Source organism: Stegodyphus dumicola, chromosome 4 (genome assembly GCF_044657685.1).
Source record: "Stegodyphus dumicola isolate Sdum_Otavi_A_Nest chromosome 4, ASM4465768v1".
In the NCBI taxonomy this organism is placed as follows: Eukaryota; Metazoa; Arthropoda; class Arachnida; order Araneae; family Eresidae; genus Stegodyphus; species Stegodyphus dumicola.
Window position 1 is genome coordinate 60,265,697 of NC_140771.1, and position 21,068 is coordinate 60,286,764.

At 32.8% G+C, this 21,068-nt stretch overlaps 1 protein-coding gene and 1 pseudogene across 4 annotated transcripts in view; one reads left to right on the forward strand and one right to left on the reverse strand.

Annotated features, from left to right (window-relative positions):
- The window catches only part of Amnionless (amnion associated transmembrane protein), a 98,408-nt gene that overhangs the window by 38,013 nt on the left and 39,327 nt on the right, over positions 1-21,068 (reverse strand). For 2 of the 3 annotated variants that reach the window (XM_085814995.1, XM_085814994.1), the window contains exons 2-4: positions 7,113-7,273; positions 6,867-6,957; positions 5,220-5,449 (exon numbers count right to left, since the gene is read on the reverse strand). In XM_085814995.1, coding sequence (XP_085671121.1) covers positions 5,220-5,449; positions 6,867-6,957; positions 7,113-7,244 — 453 coding nt within the window. In that variant the 5' untranslated portion in view covers positions 7,245-7,273. Of the gene's footprint in view, positions 1-5,219; positions 5,450-6,866; positions 6,958-7,112; positions 7,274-11,788; positions 11,915-21,068 lie in introns of those variants that run through there. The other variant, XM_035371929.2, reaches the window with a different exon arrangement.
- LOC118204139 (protein argonaute-4-like) overlaps positions 19,879-21,068 on the forward strand; it is a 53,857-nt pseudogene continuing 52,667 nt past the window's right edge. Inside the window, exon 1 of the transcript XR_015040680.1 lies at positions 19,879-20,185. The product of XR_015040680.1 is annotated as a protein argonaute-4-like (transcript). The remainder of the gene's footprint in view (positions 20,186-21,068) is intronic.

Sequence of the window (21,068 nt, forward strand, 5' to 3'; positions counted from 1 at the left end):
AAATGTCGCCTCATCGCTAAACAAAATGGTTTGCAGAAATCGGTTATCATTGTCAACTCATGATGCATATCTGTAGCAAACGCGAATCCTTTGGGTCTATCCGTTGGTTTGATAGCATGCAACAGATGCAGTTTGTAAGGGCTTCTTAGGTAACTCTTCCATATAGCCTCTACAGACTAGCAAACGCGAATCCTTTGGGTCTATCCGTTGGTTTGATAGCATGCAACAGATGCAGTTTGTAAGGGCTTCTTAGGTAACTCTTCCATATAGCCTCTACAGACTTGTCACTGACCGATGGCCTGTCTAAACGGAGTTTGTCCAACAAACTGTCGGTATCCTTCAACTGCTTATCCCACCGATTAATGTTATTCCTGTGAGGTGGCTGTTTGTTGTACACGCGATGAAATTTTACGTTGCACTTTGGTCACGGATTCGAATGTGGCAAGTCACAGAACACACTGAACTTTCCTCTGTACGGTCCACATCTCAAATGGCGTGGGCCTGGATGGGCTGATCTGTTGCTTCGCAGTTTTGCGTCATCACCTGTGTGCGCACACGCTTACATATCATACTACGAAAACCTGTCGAGTTTTTCTTTTGTTTGGTGAAGATTTCACATTTCTATCTTGTTTTGTTGCTCTTCTGTGACAGATCAAAAGTGCACCAGGACTTTACGGACGCACTATATTTAAACCCATGAATGAAGTAAGCACTTCAATCCAAGGATTTGGCAAGAAATAATAACAGCTAGTGAACAAATGGCTTCATTTATTGAAAAACTAAAGCTTTGGAAACGTCGAGTTGAACATGGGAATTTAGCAAACTTCTTTGCTGGCTTCAGTCATTTTGGAAAACAAAAATAATAATTATATCAGAAATAATAATACATCTCCGGAAATTGAGTGAACCACTTGATGGATACTTTTCCACGGGATTTTATAATTGTGGAAATTAATTTAATAATTGTGGATTTTATAATTGTGGAAATTTTTATAATTGTGGAAATTATAGCAAAATTAATAGATGGATACTCAATCCATTTTTTTATACAAATTCCATGGATGACAACGATTTTCTAAAAGATCTTATCGAAATACGAGCTAATGCGGGTATGGAAATGGAATTTTTTCTACCTAAACAGTTCTGGTGTAAATAGTTAGAAGCTTATTCACAGTTGGCAGAAGCAGCACTAGAGACACCTTTACCATTTGTCACCACCTACCTTTGTTAATTCTCCTATATGCCAGGCTGAACCATCCGCCAATAGCTGTCCAAAGTGGGAAAGTTATAGGCGGCTGTACAGTGAGCGGTGCAACAGTTTCTTGTGCTTTATGTAAAATGGGCGGATGTGCAGCTATTAATTGCTCAAATCAGTCACGGAAAGATCATATATTGGTAACATTTCTTAAAATTGAAGAAAAAGGAAAACTTTGGGTAAATAATTGCCGAAGAGATAATTGAGCAACTGAACCTGCAGTAAGTATAATATTATTTACTCCTTCATTTACAGTTTATATCTTCTCAAATGTTTATGATGTGCAAGTAAAGTGAAATTCTTGTGTACAATAACCTAAGTATGTGCTAATTTCTGTCATAATAGCTATAACTAAATCGTTCTAGGGTTAATGTGCCAGTCGTCAAACAAAGCCATTGCCGATGTTTCGATTTCGCTTCTAATTTAATACGTAGATTTTGTTTTCCTGTGCTAATTGTGGAAATTAATGTAATATGAAAATCGGGTAAAATAATAGTATACGGTGCAGCCTTGGCGCGATTTTGAAAATTATCGCCAACACCAAAAATGACCCAAACAACGTCTAAATATACACTATATACATACCCAAACAACATCTATGTATATACTATACACTATATACTAAGTATATACTATGTATAACTATATATATTCTTTGAATGACCCGTTTACTACTCATCGTATATGTCCCGTTTTTATTACTCATCATAAAGTCGCCAAAAGTAGCCAAATCCCGTGTGCACCGGATACTAGGATTCACCCGAAAATCGTTAGCATATTGAGTTTTATTAAAAAATGAATGATAATTTGAGAATAATAATTTAGAAACGCAAGTTAAAATCCGAATGTTTGCCAAAGATATACGTAACATGTGTTTGAATATCGCTGACATTACTTCTAATTTGTTTGATTATTTTATAATCACTATTGTTGAAAAGTGATGAGTTGTTTATGTATGGTTCCCACTACCGTTTCTTGGTCAAAATGATTTCCAGAATATTGACATTGAAACTACATGCATAGCAATCAAATAAATCTGCCTGTAATGATAAATTTCAAAGGCCAGGTCAAAATCATTTCATGAATTCAACACTTCAAAAGAATTTAATCTCATCAATACTATAATAGACAATATAATATCAATAATAGACTTTTATATATGATAAATAATATTTTCTCAAGACGATGTCATGTCTACATGATTTATCATGTTTATACTGATCAATTTCTTGTACGGCCAAAAAGCGCCAATTATCGCCAAGGGGCACCCTTAAATACATTTTGAACCCGAAAAGTTTATATGCGTGGAATCCCTCGCGTTTATAAAATCAGTCTTTAAAAAACAGCAGACATTCAGCCAGTGTCTACGATAAACGCGCCAAAACTGGCAGCGCTTTCCCTTTCTCGCCAATAGAGAAATCACCAGCTGATTCAGCCTGGTATACCTTTGTGAGGAGCATTAACCATTGTGAAATGGGATTAGAAGTTTTGAAAAATAGATCCTTGTTCCAATAGAATTATTGTGAATAAATAACAACAACCTAGCTATTAAAATTTGAATATTGCTTTTTATGTTATATTGACATATATTGTAAATAAACAGCTGCAACAAATGTTTTTTTCTTAAATAAAAAATATACAGACAGTTTTAAGGGGTGCGAGAACTTATTTTCAGATTCCAGGGCAGTGGTTAACCTTTTTGGGGCTTCGTGCCCAAAATGGAATGGCCGAGTGCCATTCCGTTTAAGATATTAAATTAGAACTATTCATAAGTTACCTCAAAATGCTTAGATCTGAAAACTGGAATTTATTTAACAATGAAAGTGTTGAAACTCACCGGCAGTCTGCAATAAATTTGAATTCGTTTAGCAAACATAAGTGCTTCAACTTTGGCCGTATTCTGTGCCATATAACAAGTAATATGATTGGCACAAACAATTGAAATACCTTAATTTGGTCAATAAAAATGCATACCATTTCTATGGCGATATATGAAAATCTTGTATTTAGGTTTAGGCCCTATGCCAGTGGCATTATGCGATAAGTAAGTTAGTGAAACGTTCAAGAACAGACTAAAACACTTATTTAAATTATATAGTACCAAATTACTTATTTAAATTACATAGTATCATTTTATTGTGATTATTGGTTGAGGAAGTAACATTTTAAGGCGTGTGCCGGCTGATGAGGCTCTGCGTGCCGACTGTGGCACGCGTGCCATAGGTTCGTCATCACTGTTCTAAGGGATACTGACCATTAAAAAGGTCAAAAACTGCTGATCTAGTTTAACTCTATTTGTAAAATTTATCTTTCATTTGGCAACTCTAGTTTAAAAATTTGTTATATAACAATTTGATCATAATTGTCGATTTTCTGATTAAAATAGGCTGGTAGTACGGTCCGAGGTTCGAATCCCGCGAACGGGCTGGCTGCATGGGCGTTTTGCCCATGTGTAACATGTATACGAGCCAGTTTCCCTTAGAAAGTCCTCCACGAAGGCATCCCTTCTCTTAGGCAGATAGCTCTAGTGTGCTTTGCCATAATTAAATACACCAAACTGATTACAATAGACGATGTATTGCTCATGTTTTTAGTGTGCGACGAATTTAGCATACGGGGGTGGGACCTCGACAAATCCTTAACAGTTATTCGACTGATAATATTAAAGGCGATCACATTAGATAGTGTGTACTGTACTTTTTTTGTCCCTCCTCAATTCTGTAGTGTTTTGTGTAACAAAGTTTCCTCTTGCTTTGTTTTCTCCCCGACATTTTCGTCCGCAGTGTTTACGCCAATAATCATACCGTTGATTAGGTAAAATCTGAACCATCACTAAACTATCAGCGAAAAAATATTTTGGTTTTTAAAAGTACGTTTACGATTATCAGAACCAAAGCCATGCTGAAGGTGAAAGGAATGCGTTATCTGCTACATAATAAATGATATGTAGAGCAAAATTAGTGTTGTAAATTAAATACTAATATGAAAGTGATGAAAATAATATTTACAGAGGGCTAAAATTGCAAATTTGCCTCAGCTGCTAAATTTACCAGAGAGGTTTCAATTATAGAATATGAATTATTCTAATTGCATGAAAATTTTAACTTAATATTCAGTTTTTTGGTGATTATTAAAGCGATACATGTAGCAAATATCAAATTTTTTAACTATTCTCATTTATTTTTACTTATTTTTCTTATTAATTTAGCAGTGTATGAACAAAATTCAAGTTACGAAACATTTTGGGTTATTTTGCTATAAAAAAAAAAAAAAAAAAATGTAATGTATTTAAAATTAGGCAAAAATACAACCATAGAAAGCCTTAGATTTTGATTAAAACTTTTGTTTTATTCAAGATACAAGAAGTTCAAGAAGTTCATTAAAACGTTTTAATGAACTAGGTGTGATCACTCAAAATAAACTGAGTTTCAATCAAACTCTAAACCAATCTAAGACTTCTTTTTTTGGCAGAAATAAATTCTGAACTGGGGCGCTTATCTTAGCAATTTTCAAGTAGTATATGTCTTTGCTGCTAAAGGTAAATGGTGTGTAACTTTTGTCACTTAATGTGATAAGTAGTATATTTACACATGCTATTGTTTGATTCTCAGAGAGCTGTTATGATTTTCATTCCGAAGGTTGTTTATTCTCTGTCGGTTATTTGTGGATAAAAGCGGCCAAGGAATCGAATTTATCTGCATTCCTTGGTGATAGAAAATACAATAATATATCCAATATTCGAATTCACTTCACAGAATTTTGGTCTTTATTTTTAAATATTCATTAAATTTAGGCCACTTGTAACTGAATGAATATAAAAATTCACAAGCTAAATATAAAAGCACTAAATTCCACATCACAAGATAAATAAAAAACCATATTCACAAGGTAAAATAAACATAAAATATTCACAACATAAATACAAAAAGCCTAAGTTCCACTTCAGACAAAAGTAAATACTCACAATATTATTGATCTGGAGACTGGCAATAGTAGTAGTATATGCAAAGTCTAGGTAGGTTCGAAAAGAAGACCCTTGAGGAAAGTGAACAGTATCGATTTTGCATGGTACTTGAAAAGAATGAGGCACTGCTTTGTTCTTTCGTGATGGAATGCGTGGAAATGCACCCTGAGAGGTGATGTTCCAGTTGAACGGATCATACCAGAAATCCACCGTAGGCTTAAAGTTCATATCTGTTAATCGAAAAGGACACTCAGATACAGCAATGAATATTATTGTCATAATTCATATAGTGGCTTTATGAACCATCTTTATTTAAACACTGAAAATTGTGTGAGGATTTTTAAAAGGGGGAATTTGCTTGCATACATAACTCTTTTCTGTTACATTAAAGCGACATAGCATGCATCATAAAATGAAATAAAGATGAAAATTTGCTGCATGAAACGTAACTGTACATTATAAATTGATATGTACGATAGTCAGCTTCAAAGGCACGTGTTCTTTATTTGCTAATTGGCCATCGAATTCCAGTGAATTAGTGTACTAAAATGTCGTTTACAGTTTACAGAAGGAAAAATATTATTAGGTAAGCAGTCGCTTACCTCTCTGGCTTTCCACAGATAAATTTGAATGCAGATTTCTACCTCGTGTATGTTATTTTAATGCGCGTTATTCTAATTGTATGCACCTAATAGCATAACTCGACTGTTATAAACGTCGAGCTACAGCTGCGAATACAAACTGTGAATGGCTAACTTCAAGCATAGTTTCCACATGTTGTCTAGTTTCTGCCTTTTCGCTACGTGTATTGAATACGAAAAATAAAGTTCTATCTTTAATTTGTTGTCGTTGTCTTGCCCGTGAATTTCATGGAAGAATGGTTGCCAGAGCATCAAGGATGACCCCAATATTGAGAGAGATCACCCCCGGGGGCGGGGGGAATCCGAGGGTTTCCGAGGGATAACTCTCAACTAATGTATACTCGTAAAGCTCCTACGCTGTTCTGTCTGTACCCTGTTGGTGGTAATTCTCTATGTATTGTTTGAATTTCTATATATAGTATAATTGTACCAATATCATATATATAATTGTACCAGTATCATATGAATGTCTATTATTAACTTTGTAACTCTATCTACGCACAAGTACGCACTTGTATCTCTTAATCATATGTAATGCAACAACAGTGTAAGTATTTTCATATTCAGTTGTAATACCCTATTACTTGATTTATGCAGTATGACAATAGAATGTTAGCAACTCTTCAAGGGCCCCGTAACCGTGCCCATGTTGTGATCCCCACTTTGTTTTTTTTTTCAGAAATAGAACGTTAAATTTGCCGTCTTCACGGAGTTGTGTTACCGTGGAATGGTCCTCTCTGACATCTCCCTGCTGGGTTAGCACTCAATTCCGTATGGGTATACCCAGATATATCCGGGGCGGAAGACAGCTCTGAGGTTTAAACCACCGTAGAAAAAATTCGGTACGGATACTCAGTTTGGAAAAACATGTTAACTTCGATCTGTGGAAAATATTCTAAATTTTTCATCCTGATAAATAACAAGCAATGAAAATCAAAAAGTTAAATTCTCACAGTCCCTGTAGATAACTGTAAATAGATATTATACCACTAAATTGTTAACTGACCTTGACCGGAACATGAACCAGACTGTTGTCCGCTCATCAGAGTGAAATCTGCATTTTTCGGAAATATTAATTCTCCATTTCGTGGAAGTACCTGCGGAAAAAGTCTGCAAATATTTATTTTTTCACATAATATTAATTTTACATTATATTAACCTTCACTGATAAGTTTATCATGTTATTTATCAATTTTTTACTTTATTAAGAATGTGAATTGACCAAAAATTTTTTTTCTTTATTTTGTATTACCATTTCGGCAGCCAAAATCTTTTCTGGCATCAGGATGGCAACTGGACGAGTGGCTGGGAAGATCACTCTATCATTTTCGCAAGGCAGACGGCCACTTTCCCAGTTCCGGGGATTAACAAAATTTGTATCCATTCTCCACGTTTTGACGTCTTGACCTCTAACTGTAAAGAAATAAGAGAGTTTCATTAATTCTATTTATTGCTAATTTATATTTCACAAAGTCTTAAAGCTACTCAGCAGTTTTTAGTAAATTTAATAGTGTGTTCGTAGATATTTACTACAAGTACATGTGTTTACAAAATTTTATTAATGTTTCACAATGTGCACTGTTCCTTAGTGGTCGAGATGCCCCACCAATAGCCGGGTGAATACTGGAATACTGGGAGCTCAACCCGGGTTCAGTTGCAAGGGAACGAGCTGGTTGCATGGTTCGTTTTCATAGTTTAGCCCATGTGTAACAGTTTCCTTTATAAAATCCTCCACGAAGCCCAGATTATTGATTAAGGCAAAGGAACTCAAAGGCTGTATGCTTATGGAAGAAACGCCGCCGTGGAATACTTTTTAAGGGAAACTGGCTTGTATTCATGTTCCACGAAACCTCCCATGCATCTAGCCCATTCAGCAGTATTCGAACCCAATTCATCGACTTATTATGTTACCAAAGCCTCATCTGCAGCTAAAAGAGTAACATCACTGAGCACTGGTTTGAGCACTGGTTAAAATCCCCACGAACTGCATTAGTAGTTTTGTATTTTTCTCATGTGACATAAATATGACAAGCCAGGTATCCTTAGAAAGCCTTTCACGAAGGCATCCGTTCACTTGAGTAGGTACTATTCCCATGCTTTTCCTTAATAAGTTAACAAAAAATTAGTTAATTAATAATAACTTTAAAATTTTAACATTTAAAACGAAAAAGTAAAATTTATATCACAAGCTTAGGCATTTAAGCTCCTTATATTATTGCTTTTAGCTCCTTTTAAAAATACATTAAATTTATATGAGGGATTAAATGATAAATAATTGCAGTGGGCGTAATATAATAAATATAAAGGCAATATATATAAAATTTGATCAGCCTCTTGAGCCGATCAAATTTTATATATATTGCCTTTGTGAAATTTAGTATTGAAAGAAACAGCCTTGAAAGATATAAAATTAAAAATTATGACTGTATGTAAAATTAAAACTTATTACATCGTTACATAGTTTAACCTAAATTCGAATTTTGGAGAATGGATTAGCTGCATGACTTGTCTCGTTATTTTCCTAGGTATAATGTAAATACGAGCCAGTAGCATTTAGAAGGTCATTATCAAAAGCATCTTTCCCCTCAAACAGATGATAATATTTGCATGTTTTCCCATATAAAATTAAACAAACACAAAATCGAAGACTTATCTCTTTCTGGTAAAACATGGAAATTTAGCTTTAAAGATGAGTACATCAACTTTGAATATATCAAAGAAAAGAATAGAATAAAAATTAATAAATCAGATTATCATGAATTATTTGATAAAGAATTTTTCAGGCAGAAGGAATGAAAAAAGCAATAGATATTTTAATATGACAGTTAAAAATGGAGAAATAAAAAAGAAACTTAAAGGAGATAGCACAACTTCTAATAAAATATAAATATATTTGGATTTAGATATTATTTTGCAGTGGAAATAAATTGGCACTGAAATATCCAGATGTTCCAAATATTCCAGAAGCTTCATCAGAAATGTTTGTTTTCATGCTATTTCAATAATTCAGGTCACTTTCGCAGCATTATATCTTTTAAAGATAATCTAGGAATTCAGTTTATTTCAGTCACATCTGAAATTGGAAATTGAATTAAAAATATTTTTTAAAGTTGCCAATTTGCAAAATCTTCCGTTCGTCTAAAAAAACGTTCTAGAACATGGTCGTTATCTATGGAACATGAATTACATAATTAAGTATATTATTAAAAAAATTGTCCGCCATTAAAAGTAAGAAAATTAAATCATAAAAAGAGCTTGAAAATGAGTGTAATGTTTTGTATATTAATTATATTAAACTTTATATAATTTGAATGTTATTTGCTATTTATCAAAAAAGACTTAACATTTTATTTAAAATAAATTATCTTCTGAATATATTAAAATTATTTTGAGACTCAACATGTTATGATTTAATATAGTTACCTTTTTTCAATATCAAAGTTTTACAGATATAGTTATTTTAATTATACATAGGAGTGCGCATTTATCTCTGTGCCTCAAGCGAAAACGAAAAAGGCACAGCTCTTGAGGTCCACATAATTACTATTTTATTAATTAAATGTATTTATAATCATCATTGTTAATAATTATTTTTTGTTTTACCAGTTTTTCCAAATCAACTTATTTTTACTTGTTTTTCAAATTCGAAGCTAAGCGAAGCACTGCGAACATCAGCCATGACCTGATCTTATTGGCTACATTTGTCATTGCACGACAATAAGTTCTCGTACATTTGCCTTACAAGTAAGATTTTAAAAGATAAAGTATTAAGAAACTGGACTCCCACAGACTCAAAATTTGTCTTAGGATGTAATTTATATATTTCTCCCGCGGTTATCGTCTGAAAATTTTATTATTTTCTGATTGCGTCATGCACCCTCTTTTTCTGTTGCAAAGCACTCTAGAAACAATTTTCTGGCATTTGTAACTCTGTAGGGAATCTTATGTTAATCAAACAATTATTTATAATTTCAGTCCTTATTATAACTTCTCCTTTCCGTATTCTTCACCAGAATGCAAATTAATAGCGAGTATTTAAACTGGGGTTTGGGGATTTGAGACACTCCGCCGTCGCATGCGAGCTACGTGGTTAGCTTCCTGCCAGTCTGATAGTTTCAATTACTTACAGCTCTAATAGTACTATTATTATCTTATATTCTTGTTGTTGACACCTTAATTCTGATGTTCCTGTAGAGGTAGTGAGCCAGCCTTTAGTAATATTTAATTATATAGTCCTTGTCAACTGTTCAACGTTTGATTTAAATTGGATTGTTAGATTTATTTGAATCACCAGGAGTTGTAGTTATAGTAATACAGAATAGCGCCTTTATGTTCTAAATTCTGTTTTAACAAGAAGATACTGTTAGAAGATAATATAATTTTAACCTTCTCAGAACTTTATCATTGTTATCAGACATAGAAAATTTCCTTCACGTCTGTTAGGGTTAATTGTAATCCTATAACTTCTTATATCTTTTTTGATGTTTTTATTACTAACACTTTAATAAATGTAGTTGCAAAGTACGTAAAACAGTTTTCGCGTACTATTGCAACGATACTTATTAAATTGTATTTTCATGCAATAAAAATGCTTTTCATTTTTAAAACTTTTGGTTTTAGTAAATGGATATTCTGACGTATTTTATTCATTTTTAGTAAAAGAGAATATGCTAAAAGTGTAATATCGCTCCCCCCCCAAAAAAAGCAGCAAATGAAGATCAATCAGAAAAACTGTATAATGTAATAGTTTTATATATCATTACAACAATATTAATTTTAAAATGTTAATTTTCAATTAAAAAATAGGTTAATTTTCAATTAAAAAAATAGATTTCATTGTTATAAAAACACTTCGTTTTAATAAATATATTTACTAATTTTACGAGACAAAAATAACTAACTAGAAAGATGAACTAAAAATGCATGGTACCTAAAAAAAATTAATGCAAATCTACCAGAAAAACTGTTTAATCTAACAGTTTCATGAACACAGTTAAAACAATAGTCATTTAAAAATATTTTTTATATGACAAATTACGATTCCTTTAAAAAAATTATTTTTAGTAAATGTATTTAGAACTAGAATTTAGAATTGTATTTGCTAGAAAAATATAGTATTGGAAACAAGCAGTGTAACCTCTAAAAATGGGCAAATATTAATACAAGGACAACTGTAAAATGTGCCAAAATGAAATATAAAACAGTTTTACGCACCAATGCAACGATATTTAATTGAAAAAAATTTTTTTGTACTGTCAAAATACTAATGCCGGAGACTACGTTTACGTTAACTCATAATCACTGTAAATCCGAGGGTAGTTAAAAAAAGACAGAAAACATAAATAATCCTTATTATTATTAACCGGGAAATACTATTAACAATTTACCAGCATTTTCAAGCAGTTTTTAATACAGAGACAAATTTCCTTTTTTTTTTTTTTTTTTTTTGGTACCTTCAATCGGTATTTCAAATAAAATCCAACACTCCATTAACTTTTGTATTTCTATAAAAGTCAGTATAAAATAAAAGAGTAATGGGTATGTCCTTAATATTTTTATGATTACGCAATATACTTTTAAGGTATTTAGCAATATTTATATGTTCTGGATACGTATAGTTAAATTAGTCATGCTGTAGATATAAATAATTTCTAAATACCATAACATCAATTGTTGTTGTCTTACGTAATTTTTTCGAATTATCTTGTTTTCAAAGACAGAACCCGGTTAGTCCGCTGCCGGTTAACTGAGAGTTGATTGTAAATTTGTATTGCTTAATTGCAAAAAACTACGATATTCCAACGATGCTTACGAAAAAAAAAGGTGCTAGAAAGTTGACTCTCTTAACAATTCACGCCTACAAAGAAAAATGCAAATCTAACAGAATATAATCTACCATAAACTAATATAAAATAGTTTTTTACATACCATTGTAGAAAATTCCTGTTAAAAACAGAAAATATACTCTTTGGAGCATAATGAATTCGTGTACAAGAAAGCAATGAAAAACTGGGATTGTTTCCCGCAGACTAAGATACATGCAGCATGGGGCGGCTCGAGTTCTCTTTGTACCAGGCAGAACCTAGCCAGTGCATTCGCGCATGTTGGAACGCATAGTTACAAGAGAAAGCATAAAAATCTCATTTTTTAACCGTACAGAACGGAGGGAACTATAATTTTCAAGAAAGTAACTTCTAATGATTGCCTATGAAATAAATAAGTGGAAATTTTCTGTTATTTATTGGATTGCTTCAGAAACGACTAAATTGGAGTCGATTATCGAAACTGAGTGAAATTATGAAATATTCGAATAGTCAGTTTTTAATTCTTCCAAAAATTGTTTTTTTAAGCTAACTATGTACTCGCGTATCAATTGTTTTTACTAATTACAAACTTATTTAATTTGAAGCATTTTTGTTGTAGATGAAATATTTTTCACTCAATTACGAGAAATATGCTCATGTATTTGATAGTGTTTATAACTTTGAAACGTATATAATTCTTTCATCAAAGTACTGAGTTTTAACTTTTCATGCAAGAACATCTGTCCTTTCTAACAAACAGCAATAATAAACACAAGCATAAAAAATTTAAGCTTTTCTCCCTTTCCTTGGTTCATCTCAGCAAAGATTAGACGATTAAGAAGAAAAAGATACTTTTTTTACTGCAATTAAAATATTGAACAATAGACTTTTCTTGACAGAATTGGATGTTGGAATTTTTTCATTTGCTTATCGCTAACATATTTTTCTATACCAATAAAATAAAAAAAAAGTTTGAAAGGTTCAAGATTTTAACGTTTACCTCAATTTTTTTTTTTTTTTATTTTTTATTACGTGCTTCGTTATTACGCACTGCACGGAAACGGAAAGATACCTCCGTGGAGATCTTTTTAAGAGAAACTAACTCCTATCCACGTTATACATGGGCAAAACAGCCAGCGCGTTCATTGGGATTAGAGACCCGGACCAAACTACTAGTGTTCAGCTGCTTTTACCGTTCGGACACTGGTGAGCGTCCAGAAGGATACGCATTTTACGCTTCCTCTCTGACCTCATAATCTGCTCTTGCGCTTATTGCTGCTAATTTTTTTAACCACAAACTTTTAGATTTTGCTTAGCAGCATATCTTTAGAATCAGTGTTAAGTGTTGACATAAATTTTTGTACTTTTACATGCTTCTCTCAATTCATAATATCAACATTTAGTTTTCTTACTAAGATGGCTAACAACAACAACAAAAAATTATCTTTTTATTAGTTAACTCTATTTATTAAATTTCACGTTCTTCGCACTTAAGCAACATGAAATTCATGTGCTGTTCAGAAAGTAACTTACGCGGCGAGAGGTGGCGCTAGCATCCCAAATCTTGGTGTCGGAGTGTCTACTAAATTCTTACGCATCCGGCTGAGTGAAGCCGGAGTGAAACAATGGTGCATTATGTTTAAAAATGGCCGCACTCGTGTTCACGACGAAGCACGAAGGGGGTCGGCCGAGTATTATTAATGTTGAATTGGTAGAGAATATCGACGAAAAGATTCGCGAAAACCGCCGCTTCACAATTTTGGAGCACTCACGAGAGTTTCCTCAGATTTCACGAACTTTGTTGTTTGGTGTTATGACGCAAGATCTAGGCATGGTAGAAGCTTTGACATTTCTCGAGGTGTACCACGAACATGGTGAATCACTTCTTGATCGTGTCATAACAGGAGACGAGACTTGGTTAACGTTCGTGACTTATGAGACCAAACAACAGTCTGTGGAGTGGGGTCACACAAGTTCTCCGCAAAACCAAGGAAATGTTTGCAAGCATTGTCATCAAGAAAGATCATGGCAACTGTTTTCTGAGACAGAAAAGGTGTGCTACTGGTGAATTACTTCGAACACCTCGAACCTGTTGAAACAATAAATAGTGAGGGAGATTGTGAAATATTAAAGAAATTAAGAAGAGCGATACAAAACAAGCGTCGAAGAATGTTTTTTTATTTCATTCATGATAACGCACGCCTCCACTCAGCCATTCAAACTCGACGGCTGTTGGATGGTTTCAGATGGGAGGTATTTAGTCACCCACCTTACAGTTCGGACCTTGCTCCTACCGATTTCCACTTGTTTCCACACATGAAGACCTGGCTTGCAACACAGCGCTTCGACGATGACGAGGAACTGCATGCAGGCGTTCGTGTATGGTTGAAGTCTCAAGGCGGCAACATTCTATGACGATGAAATTAACAAGCTCGTGTACCGTAATGATAAGTGTCTTAATTTATACGGAGATTATGTAGAAAAATAGCTGAATAGTGTGCCTTTCAAATTTAAGTAGTAAAAAATATTTACTTTCAATTTTTTTTTAATTCTAAAACGTAATGATTAGCCTACGTATTTGAAAATAGCATGTCTTTAAAATTCCCGATAGACAATCTTGCATGATGGAGATAAAAATGTTTTATTCCGTACAACGATAGTAAAATATTCATTAAGTTTTACAAAATATGAAATAAATATGAAAGGAATTCAAAATTCGGGCTTCCAGGTGTTCATTTTCAAGTGGAGAACTAGGTTATTCAGAATTTGAAGGCTCTGGGTAACGTCGTTTTTTTAATGCTAGGAACGTGCGTACATAAATGAAGATACTTCATTATTTAATTTCTTTAAAAGTAATACAAGGCGATAATATTTTATGGCGACAATTTGAAAAGTAATGCACCGTTTAAAGTGAGCGGACGCAAAATCCCAAATCGAGACTAATAGCCCCTTAGGGCTGAAAATACAATTAGAAATATCTAATGTGGAGACTACATAACTTACTCGTACGGCCTATTAAATTATGCACATTTTTTGCTGTATTTCATTTAAGTTTATTCCCTCGAATTTCATTAGAGATATATTTCTCATTCAAATAATTCAATTCTCACTTTGCGGCAAGGCAAAAATACATAAAAACTCAAAATATCTTCATTAACAATTGTAAAACACGGAAAACATAAAGCACCAAATAGAGCAAAGAACAGTTCAAAACTTTTCTTCTTACAATTAAAGTTATAGAGTTTCTAGCAAAAGCAAGCAATTTGACCAGCGGGCAGGAAGAGAGATTTTTTGGTGCACACAACTGAAAGTTTTCTTTTGGTCCCATTCGAAAAAAAAGACACTGAAGTTGGTGGACAAACTGACTTCATACACTGTTCTAGCAAGAGTTTCTGCGAAAGCTTTTGAAAAGCCGAGGACCTTATCTACAACTTATCAAGTTAAACGTCCTCGATCATTGTATTAGACTTATTGCTTTTTATCTCTAAGACAGAATCTTTGCAGTGAAAATTGGCAGTTCTGTTTCTTCCACGAGGAAAATTTTCGCTGGAGTGCCCCAAGGATCTGTACTTTCACCATATTTATATGACATTTACATTTACTATATTCCTTTGGACCTACAAATTACCATTGCTCTTTTCGTTGATGATGCTGCAATTATGACCCAAGCTTCTACTGTTACTGTTGTCCAGCTCCTTCTTCAACATTATATCAATCATCTAGAAAATTGGCTCACTCTTTGGAGGACTGCAGTTAATACCGAAAAATCAAAAGCAATAATTTTTCAGTTTCAAATGTAAACAAACGGCAGCCTCGTTAGACTTAGCGCCACTTAAATGTTTAAATTGTTGATAATTCAACAGCATGTATGTAGATTAACTAAAGACACAAAAACGTAAACCGGAACATAACAATATAATTCAATCACTTTTAAAGCAAAAACTGCACAATCTAACAACGTATAAGAATAAAAAACTGAGCTCACAAAGCCGGGTAACAGAGTGGGTATATATATATGTGTGTGTGTGTGTGTGTGTATTTATACATGTTTGATGCTGCCGATTGCAACCAAACAGGGAGTTGCACAACTGCGTGTTATAGCAGTCCCATATACAAAATTTCAACATTCTAAGATTATTCGTTTTTAAGTTATGCGAGATACATACATACGTGCAGACGTCACGAAAAAAAATCTCTTCTGAATCCATTTTAAAGCCATTTTACAATCGGTTTTAGTAAAAAGACTCCTCGTACAGATGTCACGCAAAAACATCGTTCAAATGGAGTGGTCAAAATGGATATTTTCGTTGAAATATGGCACCTGAAATTTTTAGCCACCGCAATACTTCCTTTACTTCGTACAAGGAAGTTAAAATGTTTTTATACAAAAAGCTTTTATTTAAAATGGGTGTGATAATTAATTCATTAAAAACGAGAAAAATTATTTATTATGTAGTTTATTGAGAATAATAGATTGCTTCTACTTGCATATTTTTCTTAACTACGATTTTATATCTCGAATAATAAAAGTATGGAGACTCCATAATAAATTTAAAAGGATAGTAGCTTATACATATAACAAAGCAATTAAATTATTAGATTTCGGTATTGCGCCCCACGCTTTTATTATTCACGATATAAAAGTGAAGATGAATTCTGCGAATAAAATTTATAATCTCTGACAATTTCAAAACTTTGTATCCTAGATGTTGAAATTTTAAAAATCATAGACGCCAAAGAGTCTAAAAAATCGAGAGACCGTAAAAACGCGTCAAAATCTCAGAAATTAAGTTACAATTCTCATTCAAATTTCATGGAATATTATATTTTTGCTCTGAACTCGATGCTGTAAACGGAAAAATTCTGATATATTTAATTTTTTCGTTAAATAGTATATCCTCTTAATGAGAAATTCTTATAAACTTCTCGCGTCGGCAGAAAAAATAAGGAGCTATCTAGCACTTTCTTTTAAATATATGTAATGTACCGTAGACTTAATTTTAAACCTTTAAAAAGAGATTCTCAACAAGAATTTCTGTAACATTGTTGAGAAAAAAAAACTGAATTTAAAATTCTTCTCCATGTTTTAAAATTCCGTGCAAGTATCAAGAAACGCATAACTTACTCAAGAAATAAATTATTTCCTTCAATAAAAAGTTTCTAATTAAAAATTTTGATTGTGTCAATCATTTATTTTTCTTTTCTGTCGCTGTAACATTAAAAACTGTTACGAAAAAATTTTCTGCTATCGTTTTAAAAGTTCTTCCAAAGTAAACTATTTCTCTTTCTTATTTCTGACTGAAAAATCGAAAAGTATGAACACTATTTTTATCAAACAAATTAAACAGAAATACGTTACCGACAGATTTAAAATTCAACAAAAAACAAACTTTCTTTCCCCCCCCTTTTAAATCTTGTTACTAAAGGAAAACTTTTATCGACATAATTCATGCAATTGCGATAGATGGCAGCACTACACACGCAACAAGTTGAATAAAATAAATTTTGAAATGCGCGATGAGAAAGCTTCATTTCCAGTTGTAAGCTTCGAAGTTTTGGGTATAGTTATTTATATCGAAAAACAGCCATAGTTAGCCAGTTGGCAGACATGCTAATTGAAAAGCATAAGTTAATTTATAGGGGTTGATAGAGTTCGTCTGTGGTGGTAGAAACTAATTCGTTACTTAAAATCTGAAGATAATACTTGTATTTAACCGAATATATCATTTGTTTTGCTATAATATTCAATGTATAATGAATATATGTATAATAAAAATCTGAATATTATTAATCATTATTTTATAAAATAAGGAAAATATAATTCCCAAATTTTTGTTACAGCATAACAATAGAACTTTAAAAAGAAACAAAAAAATCGTTTACTACTTTTTTAGTTTATGAAGTTGTCTTTCACTGCTTTTAGAAAAAGCATCTTCTGCAATAAAACACTCTCTATAACATGTAATGAAACAACAAAAACGTAGCAAAAACTTCGAAATTTTTAAATATACATATAAAAGTTTGGACAAATGCTATTTAAAAAAAATAAAGAAAGCAATACTTCTTAGATAACTTTTTTAAAGTTTTCATTTTCTGTTTTATTTAATAAATCTGTTTCTCAGTTCATCAGTAAAATGTCTTTAAAAGTGGCTTAAAAATGTAGCATATAATATTTTTTTTTTAACTTGTTAAATGTAATATTTTACAAATGAAATTTTTCTTAAAAGTACGTAACAGTTTAAACACCTTTACACGAGTTTCGTGTGTTCGAGCTAGTTTTCCTTGGAAAGTCCTCCACGAACGTATCCCTCCCTCTTAGGAGAGATAGCCCTCAATGCTTTGCCATTATCACATAACCTAACCAAAATAAACGAAACTTGCGTGAGCTTCAAATAATGTTATTGCCTAAGCAGTAATCCCAAATAAAGATCATGTGTTTTAATTTGAATCAATCTTGTTTTTAATTTATTATATTCTAATAAATCAAACAAATCTCTGAGAAATATATAACCTTTCTTTGGACCTAAAATAAGACAGCCATTCTGAAATTTTTTAGAGTTAAATGGCGCAAACCAAATCTTAGAAATGTTTATAGTAGTTCCCTCCAACATCAGTGCACTTTTGTATACGAATTTTTGAAAGATTAAATGCTTCAAACCATCCATTTCGTGGAATCAATGAAAGATATGCTTTTATAGTCTCCTCCCTCTCATCTTTAGAATGAAAACGACGGTCACATAAATTTTATTTTGGATTTAAAAATAGCCAAAAGACACACATACCAAGATCAGAAGAATAGGATGGATGTTGTACCATTTTAATCAGTGGCGTAGCTAGGGTGGGGCAAGGGGGGACATCTGTCCCCGGGCGCAGCATTCAGAGGGCGCCAAATTGATGTTACGAAATTTTAGAATGAAATGTTTTCCATTCTTGGCACAGAGAAAGGGGCACAAAATCTTCAGTTGTCCCTGGGCGCCGAAAACCCTAGGCTACGCTTCTGATTTTAATGTGTTTTTGTTCAAGAAATTCGACTGAAAGTCTTCCTGAATGAGAAGTGCATTATCTTGATGTGACAAGAGTCTCCTAATGCACACTTTTCAAAAACTTTCTGAAAGGAAATGACGAACCAGTTAGCTGAAACTATCTTCTGTCGCTCTAACTTTGTCTTTGGCCAGTCCTGTGTTTCTGAAGGAAATGGCATACAATATTTTTCATTGTTCTTTGTCTTTTCACCTGCTGATTTGGCATCATCTTCAAAGACCCATACTTTCTTGACATGTTGGAACGTCAAATAACGGTATATACGTTTCATCACCATATGCGGTTTTAGAAATAATCATGAATCAATTTAGGGCTCCTTTAAGGGTTCTGCTAAATTCCGCTTTTTGGTGTTCTACTATTTAAGGTGGATCCAAACGGCTAACTAATATTTTCATATACATTTGTGGATGAATAATTTTATGTATAGCTGCGGAGCCAATGTTAAGTTCCTTTTGTATCATTCGGTAGGTAGAGGTACTACCATTGATTAACATTTTTCGTATGACTGACACATTTACACATGCAGTTCACAAAGGTCTTCCTGTGCGTTCCACATAACGGAGAAAACTGCGACTTCTACGGAATTCTGTCAACCATCTGAATACAGTAGTACAAGATGGAGCCACATTTGTCTATGCTAATTGTCCATTATTCTTGATTGACTCTCACTTTAAAATCATACAAATCATAGCGCCATGGTGGTCTCGTGTGAGATCCATTTTTCTCTCTTTCAAAATTTTTTCTACGGTAGATAAATTGCAGTTGTTGCCTCAAATTATCGTCTGTGGATGTAAGAGTTTAAATTAACATATCTAACAAGTAATTTTCTTTTTAACACATATTGTTTTTTCCCCTCTCAAAAATTTCAGAGTTGCCTACATTTCATTATTATTCATTATTGCATTAAATTATTATTCATTATTAGTGATTTATTATTATTTTTGAACTATATGATTTTGCAAATATTTCAACAACTATTTTGCAAAAATAAGAAAAAAAAGAAAAAAAAAAAGAGCCAAGCACCGCACTGATAAAGACCATACCTAGATTGCGCAAATAATGACACATGACACGTATTCTAGTTTCATCTTTTAATGCAACTTGATGATAACGAATTGCTGCATAAACATTATCCAAACAATGTATTGAAACAATTGGTGTTCACTTACCAGTTTCAAATTTGGAAATGAGCGAATGATATTCTTGCGAAAACACATCTGCGCCGTGGCGGGTATATGAAACAGTGGGCCGATTTCGCCCAAAAAAATTTTTTTGGCGCCTTTTCATCTTTAGACGCAACATACTAGATAATTTCGGCAGTCCTTTGAACTAGGAACATTTAATTTTTTGTGACGTGAGTGATCCTTAAAATCCACCTCTGCACCTGTTTCTGTAGTATGCGCAGCAAGCAAGCCTTAAAAACTGATATATCGAAATATTGGTATGATTTTTCTGTGCTATTTTACTGACCTGCGAAATGGTGAGTACTTTGAAATAAGCTTTCTCATATACAGCGTTAGACAAGCTTTGTTATCATTACCACCGGACAAAAAGCCCGTCTGCTTAGGTTTCTCGGTCGTCCTAGAATGCAGGGAAAGAGATAGACTAATGCGTCAAAAATATATATAATTAGGCATTATCTCGTATACTTTCCCCTTACAATATGGCACCACATACTGTTACTCAAAATTGTAATGCATGGTCTTTGCACATGTTAGATATTGTAAGTTAGATATAATAGTTATTCGTGTTTAAATAATATAACTTTTTATATAATATTTAATGTGTGTACCATATGCACTTCTAACGTTCATATATTTTTTTTAATGTTCTAATTTAACTTGTACAAGATACAGAATACATCCGCTGGATCAAGGACCTACTCTGGGACATTCTGTTCTGTTTATTGATATAAAATTATATCATACATAGTTAAATATTATTCAAAACACAAGGATACGGTTAAGTTATAGAATTTTAGTGTCACCCGAGAGAAATATCCCAAGACAAAAGTTGTTACCAACTAATATTATTGACTTTTCACTCTTTTACGTAAGAGCAGGCTTTAGTCAAATCATGATTTACAATGGAAAATAAGGAACAGGTTGAATATTTTTGAAACAGACGATTTAAGAGTTAAATAATTTTATACCAAATTGGAAAAAATTACATTGACACATCAAGCGCAGCCATCACATTCATGAAATTCGAACAAACGGGCTATTAAAATCGGTGATTTTGTTTCCGAAAAGTTTGTAAAATTAAAAATAATAAAACATCATACCTTTGTTCATATTCTTAGTCTCAGTGTTAGCTTTAAGTTACTTATATGCAATTATTTGTATTATGATTACGTTGTATGC